The following is a 7908-nucleotide window of genomic DNA, read 5'->3' as shown; positions in this document are numbered from 1 at the left end:
AATCTTTTGTCACCTCAAAAGCTACTCACGAATTCTTGCTTTGAGTATAGTTCTTTATGATTGAGTGGGCCTTGATGAAGCTGCTTATGGATGCTGGGTCACAAAGATTGAAAACTACTCAGGGTAGGACTTAGCCTTTCATGGTCTACTGGTGCTCTTAGCAAAAACAGTCGCACTCTGCAGTGTTCTATTTAATAAGAATCCAGGATTATTATGAACGTCCGAATTAGTGTGAATCAATGCAAAAAATTACAAGCATGAGAGACTGTTCTGTACACTGAGGTGATTGCCTCTCTTCTGTTTTGTAATGAGAATGTCTGAGAAGTATGGATTTCTGCTCTACTCCTCTTTCCTACCCTACCCATTCAATACACTTCTTTGGAATGTTCTTGTGAAGTCTGGCCCAGAAGAAACTCAGAGCTTTCATTCTGGAAGCCTGTAACATTTACTGGCACACGTTTGTTCATTATCTGCCAAAGGCACAGCTGTAAGGCCAAAAGGAAATCAATTTTGTGAGACATCTCCACTGGTCAACATAGCTGAGTGGTTTTCCTACAGGTTTACACAATACCTATTGCATTTAAAAGAAGAATAACTGACTATTCAGCAGAACTATTAGTTACAACAACAGACCCATAATCGTTTTGTCATTGTAACTGCCTGGTTTGTATACATTCCTCAAGCAGCTGGGGTGGTCCTGTCTAAAGCTGGAACTAGAAGAGGTGGCATCATTATCTAGGGAAGTCACAGCTGAGCACTGCATCTACTACTAAAGGAAGAAAAGGAATCTGAAGTTTGTGTGGGGGGGGGCGAAGGGGAGGAGAGAAGGCTGACTAAGATGTGTATGTATTACCCGCAGCTGACTAATGCTGATCCTGTCCCGCATGTGCAATGGTATCCGTGGACAGCAAATGTAAAGAAATTTCAGAAGCATTAGAGAGCTTTGCAGCTAATTTCTTGCCTGCAGTAGCAACAGGGAGGGCAGGGTATGACCAGAAAATTGCTCAAAAGGGATGTCCCATGCAGTGTGTGACACTTGAAGCACTATGTCCTAAGACATCGTTACTGCTGTAATGGAAGGAAATAACTGACACCTGTTTCATAGTAGATGTGTCCTCCCATCCCTTACCTGCTGCGTTGTGAGGGATGTACATAGGGAGCAGATAGCCTCAGCATCTTCTGAAGTTTTCTTTTTCAGCTGCAACAGTTGTGCTGCCTGGATCAAGGGCTCCATTGTCTTTGCTGCTCCGCTCTGTTGCAAATTCTTCCCTCGCAACCATTCCTCCAGCTGGCTTATGTTATACCTGGCCCCACATAAGTAAGAGGTCAGTTCAAAGCTTCCTTCTCAGGGCTCCTTTACTGGCTCATGAAACATTGCATTGCATTGCTGGAATGAGTGGAGTTTTTGATGCAGATGTGTGATACATCCTATTTAAATGGTCTTAATAACCAGTACGAACTCCTGAACTCCACAAACCACAGGAGAAAATTCATAGCTATGATCTTGCTGGGATATAGATGTAGAAGGACACAAGGGGCTAGATTTTTCAAAGGTATTTAGGTGGCTGGTATGATTTTGAAAAATACCTAAAAGCAAGTTAGGCACCTAACTTACATTGATCTTAATGTGAGTTAGTTACTTAATCTGCTTAAGTGATTTTGAAAATCCCATTAGGTGTCTAAATACCTTTGAAACTCTGACGCAAGGTGCCTCCCCCCCACACCTATGCCCAGGCATAATTCACATCTCTCTCAACATGCAAGCAAAGTATCACGGGGACTTTATTTTTAAATCCTCAATTTTTATGGAGAAGCTTGTGACAGGATAGGTAAATGTTTATTGCCACTTTGTAAGGTTGTGCCAATACCCTCTGGGATTCCGATAATCATAGCAAATAAAATACCTATTGAGAACACTATTAGGCAATTGGGTCCTGATTCTGTAATCAGATCCATAAAGGCAGACCCCTTGTGCCTGCATGGAACCCATTTGAAGTCAACTGGGATATATGTACTGGCTCACAGGTCTGTCTGCATTAACCTAATAGCCTCAAATATTACTATAGTGGGCAAGTGAGAAATGTTTGTGATACTGCAGTTCAGATAGGCACTGCAAAGAGCATTGAAATCAGAAACACAAAGCAAACAATCTGTTACAGTTATTATGCAATTGGAATTCACTTCAAATTCTTTTCCTTCCTTCTTACTTTTATTCCTGGACTTTTGTGGTTTCTGCTGCATTCTCTGTTATTTCACACAGCTTTGCTGCTCCCTCCTTATTTCTGCTGGAAAATGTAATCTATCACCTTCCCCACTGTACAAAATTAACAAGTTGCTTATACATAAAGAGACATCTTCCCATTACTGTCTCAGCCAATGTCTTACCTGAGCTGCATACCAGTGCTCCATGAACAAACATCTTTTCTCAGCAGGATGTTGTTCAGGGTTACTGCATTGATCATGTAAAAGAGCTGCTTGAAGACTTGTTGGATGATCTCTGGGTCCAGGCCCTGGTCACACATAATGCTGTGAAATGTATTGATTTGGCGAATGACCGTCTCTAAGCTGTAAGAGTTATCACCATCTACCATGCTGGACGATCGTTTTCTGTAGCCCATTGGCTTCACACCGGACAGGCCCTGGATGCTTTCATTTTCTAACATTGAAGTCACTGGGAGGGAAGGGGAAACATTTTCAGAAAAGAACGCAGACAAAGCTGACATGTCCCTATAAATCACCTGGAGTGATTTGTTAGATTATCTATAGTCAGTCTATGGTTAAATTTTATGTAGCTGCTGCTATGCTACATTCTACAAAACAATAAAATATCATGGCTTAATGGCATGTGGAAATGACTGGGATCCAGGAACTATAAGATGCTAATTCCAGTTCTGCCACAGATTCCTTCTGTGGCTTGGGGAGAGCCACTAATCTTTCTGATATCTGTAAATGGGAATACATGTACCTATCTCAATGGGGTACTTCATTTGGGAAGATTAATTTGTTAATAGCTATAAAGTACTTTGAAGATGAAAGGATGTAAGTAAAAAAACTGCCCTACCAAATTCATGGCCATGAAAAATGCATCATAGATCATGAAATCTGGTTTCCCCTGTGATATCTGGTCTTGTGTGCCTTACGGATTTCATAGTGGAGGCCAGCATTTCTCAAATTGGGGGTCCTGACCCAAAAGAGACTTGCAGAGGGCTCACAAGTTATTTTAGGAGGCTAGAGTATTGTCTCCCTTCCGCACTGCCTTCAGAGCTGGGTGTTTGGAGAACAGTGGCTATTGGTCAGACCCCCAATTCTGAAGGCTGTGCTGCTGCTAAGGGTCACAGTACCACAATCCACCTTGCAATAACCTTGTAAGCCACCCCACAGCTCCTCTTTTGGGACATGATCCCTACAATTAACAGCACCCTGAAATTTCAGATTTAAATATCTGAAAACATGAAATTTACCATTTTTGAATCCCAGGACTGTGAAATTGACGGAAATGGACCATGAATTTGATAGGGCCCTATTAATGTTAAGGAGAAGAACTCATTTAACATATTGTGAAAATTGCAAATACTTCGCATAGAGCTATAAAAACTCTCCCTATACTCCCCATCTGTAGCTTTAAGCAAGTCCACATTTAAAGCAATGAAGTGGCTTTGGAAAGAAGAGGAAAGATTGAAAGAAGTAAATCTGTATAAATCAGCTAAGTACAGGCAGTCCCCGAGTTACGCGAATCCGACTTACATCGGATCTGCAGTTACGAACGGGGCCCTTCCTCTCCCTGGTCTCCAGCAGACCAGGGAGAGGAAGCAAAGCGGCGGAACACACGGGCAGCGGACAGCCCAGTCTGGGCTGTCAGCTGCCCGCGTGTTCCATGGCTTTGCTCTGCTTTGCTCCCCGTCCCCCTGGTCTGTTGACCAGGGGGACGGGGAGCAAAGCAGAGCAAAGCCGCGGAGCCTGGGGTTCTTAAGTTGAATCTGTATGTAAGTCAGAACTGGCGTCCAGATTCAGCCGCTGTTGAAACTGATCAGTTTCAGCAGCGGCTGAATCTGGACGCCAGTTCCGACTTACATACAGATTCAACTTAAGAACAAACCTACAGTCCCTATCTTGTATGTAACCTGGGGACTGCCTGTAATAACTCATGGAGGAACAGGATAAGTCTGTACAAGGAATGAAAGGCCAGTACCATACAAGGATGTATAACTATGAGTAGTGTGGTAAGTTTTAAAAGAACATAGCATAAACATTTCTTAACAGTCTCTCAAGGGAAGTGGTGGAAACGTCATAGCTCGAGGGTACACACGGTTGAAAGCACCAGTCTTCTACTGGCTGAAGATAGACAAAGTGATGAAGGTATTTTCCCTCTCATTATTCTGACACACCCTTATAAAGCAGAATAGATTTTTAAAATTTTCTCTGCAGACTCTCTCAAGACTAAAATTTTTTGTCCTACATTTTTCACACAAACTTCATATCCATGTCAGTGCCTGGAATGGAGAACTGTAGGATTAGAAACAATGTCATAGCTCCACTTCTTGGCACTATCATCTCCCAAAAAGATGGAGGAAGAAAGACCACTCCCTAACTGGGGAAAAAAAATCCCATTGATTTTCCCTTCAGTGCAAGCACTGTCTCATTAATCTACTATATTTGAAAGTTTGTCTGTTCAAGTACACCTCCTAAACAGTGTAAGCTAGGACCACCAAATTCAGTATACAGCTTTCTCTCATCATAAAACAAGGTAAGAATTTAGTTGTTCCAGGAAAATGGGATGAGACAGAAAAGAGATCGAAATCACCAGGAAGGTGAAAGGGACTGGCTGGAGGTGACCTCCCCCCAATCCAAGATTGCCCCAGTCCTGAGCCTTCCACCCTCCAGGTGCCTTTTAGGGAGGGGTAAGGAGGGACGGAGGGGGGGCAGCTGAACATTGCTAGCTGTTCCCCTTCATCAGGGAGTGAAGGGAAAATACACAGTTTGCTCCATTCCTTACTCTGGCTGGGGAGCGCAGGCAGCAGATGAACCTGCGGAACAGTCAACCTGTGCAACTCCTTGCCAGAGGATGTTGTGAAGTCCAGGACTTTAACAGAGAACTAGAAAAATTCATGGAGGTTAAGTCCATCAATACTTATTAGCCAAGATGGAGTCCCTTGCCACTTTGTCAGAGGCTGGAAATGGGTGACAGGAGAGGGATCACTTCGTGATTCCCCGTTCTGTTCCCTCCCTCTGGGGCATCTGGCATTGGCCACTGTCAGAAGACAGGAAACTGGGCTAGATGGACTGTTGATCTGACCCAGTATGGCCATTGATACATTGTTAGGAATGTGGACCTGCCTCAGCCAGGGGACATGCACCCTTTCCCCAGGGAGCTGCAGAAGCCATGGAGAGGTGCATCTCACCTGGCCCCAAGCTGGTGTACTGAGAAGGAGCTGGGGCAGCCTGTATATTGAAACCCTTATCCCCAGCCCCACCTTGAGCAATGATTTAAAGGGAGAAAAACAAAACTGTATTGAGTTAAAGTACCTGAGCAATGCCAGGTATACTCTATAAAGACATATCTAGAGCATTAGGGATATATTTCTTAAACTATCTGTTTTATTTTACCCCCTGCTTCTGTTTGGGTGAGAAGTGCTGCTAATACAGAACAAAGGTTTTATATATACCAGCACATGATATAAATGCCCCAAACATACCTATCATTGGTTGCAACATGCCTTCTGCTATTTTAAATAGCTGCTGATAGATCTGAATGGAGAGGTCACTTAAAACCTGCCGATACTCCGTGAGGTCAAAGTTCTTAAGACAGTGCTCATTCTGTTTGGCAGTATTTTGTGTCATAAAACCCTAAAAACAAAACAGAGAAAGACCAAATCCCCTGGTTCTGTTATTCCACCCAATAACAGTCCACTGACAGCACTGAATAAAAGCCTTTAAAAGTAGATGCACATGTAATGTTTCTAGTATACTACCTACAATAGATTTTGGTCTTAACAGTTGAAGAAAAGATCTATAATTATTCAATGGCTCATTCATAAGTTACTTGAATTTTTTAAATGAAAGATCACATCAGTTTCATTTTAATTTCAGCAAGGAGAAAGGAATTCCTATTAATTAATAGATAAAGCATGTTTCCCATTGAATTGAAAATAATTGTTGCAGTTCTCTGTTAAACACTAAACTATCCATGTGTTATATCACGAGCACATACTTACTCAGACCCACATATTTTAATCTCAAGGTTAAGACATCTTTGTAGGAACTGAAATATTTGCATGACAATAAAGTATTTTGATCTCTTGGTTAACTTCTGAGTTTTACACTTAAAAAAAAAAAAATCTCCCCCCCCCAGGTATCTCCCAAAGTTTTCAGCTCTGCTTTTAACAGCTTGAGAATTCCCCTTACCAATTGCATCCTTTCCCTTCATTTCCAGCTAAGGCTCTGATCCTGCAACTGGATTCTGTACACAAAGCCCTGCACTCCTGCAGTATCAGTGGGGTATCTGCATAGAGCCAGGGGATCATACTAGCAAATATAATGGCACCATGACCAAAGTAGGAAATTAGCATGGTTTCCCTCATTTTAGTGCTTGTTTATTATAGTAGTCTTGCCAAACTAATGTTACAGTTTTGGGAGCAAGACTATTGCTTTATGCAGTACTGCTACAAAGACAGCAGAGGGCAGACAGAGCACAAACCACTGTTACCGACCAAGCCTTACCCATACAATTCCTTTCATACTGGATACAAATATTTGTTAACATCCCCCATGGCAGAATCTTGACAGACAGTTTGATCCCAGGGAAATGCGGGGCTTAAACAAATATTCTTGCCTGTATCCTTGTGACAGGTGGCTATGTTTAATACAAATCGAGAGTAAATTAGGAGACTACAAAATCTCTCTATGTTCAAATTTTTGTACCACAATATATGGTGCACAGACAGTAGCGTCAACATCCCAGTAGACAAGTACCACATAAAGATTTTTTTTTTATGTAACCCGAACTGTGATAATCTGAAATGGTCACAGATCAAAGTTGATCGACACTAAACTTAAACATGAAAACTGCAAAACAGTATCAAGACGACAGGTATAAAAGGTTACTTCTTCCCAGAAGGAACTTTACATTATGATTAGTAGTTTCTCATCTCGAGCATCTCAGAAGTTCAGAACTAACTGATATAATTCTGAAAAAAATATTTAATATTGATTTCTGAATTGAAATCAAGGGGAGGACTCTCAGTATTGGACCTAAGAAAATGTGTGAGTTTTACCTTTGAACATTTCAATAACTAGAGGGAAAAGTTTTAAACAGTTTTAAACTACAGCTCTGAAATTCCACTGAAACCAATTTTACACTGTCTATGAATTTCACAGAAGACATGACTAAGTGACACAAGCCCTTATTTTAAGAAAACTCTCAAAACCTTTTACCACTTCAGCATCATCACTGATACTTTATCATCATGACTTGACCCAAGCTAAGTGCTTGGAGATGAGCACTTATGAACAAGAGATTTCAAAATGGGGTGAACATTTTTATGAAGATCTGTTCTTTTTACAAACATCTCACCGTATCCCCGCTGTACTGCTTTAGGCAATGTAAAAGGCGACAGGTGTTAGCCAACCAAAATGATGTCATCTGAAAGTCATCGTTGTGTTTCTGTAAAGAGCAAAATTAATATGTGAGATTCCAGTTTGGCATATGAAGCTGGTCTATTTGGACAAGGTAAGTTAAAGTCTTCCCCAGAAACAGAACTATAACCCTCTGTACATCACAGTGGCATGTTATTTTCATTCCTGCATGAGATCTCTGTTATGTTCTGCAACCATGGCTGCTACTAAATTCTGCTCTTACTTACAACAGTGTAAATCCAGAGTAATTCCATTTATGTCACTCTGACGTTGCTC

General features: G+C 41.6%; 1 protein-coding gene across 2 annotated transcripts in view; it reads right to left on the bottom strand.

Moving 5' to 3' along the window:
* MYO5B (myosin VB) overlaps positions 1–7908 on the bottom strand; it is a 328229-nt gene that overhangs the window by 5691 nt on the left and 314630 nt on the right. For both annotated transcript variants that reach the window (XM_075932680.2, XM_075932681.2), the window contains 4 exons: positions 7571–7660; positions 5694–5844; positions 2386–2671; positions 1130–1304 (listed from right to left, as the gene is read on the bottom strand). In XM_075932680.2, the coding sequence (XP_075788795.2) occupies positions 1130–1304; positions 2386–2671; positions 5694–5844; positions 7571–7660 (702 nt within the window). The remainder of the gene's footprint in view (positions 1–1129; positions 1305–2385; positions 2672–5693; positions 5845–7570; positions 7661–7908) is intronic.

This window comes from Pelodiscus sinensis, chromosome 6 (assembly GCF_052426305.1).
Source record: "Pelodiscus sinensis isolate ZL-2025 chromosome 6, ASM5242630v1, whole genome shotgun sequence".
In the NCBI taxonomy this organism is placed as follows: domain Eukaryota; kingdom Metazoa; phylum Chordata; order Testudines; family Trionychidae; genus Pelodiscus; species Pelodiscus sinensis.
This window is presented reverse-complemented; position numbering and strand designations above follow the sequence as displayed.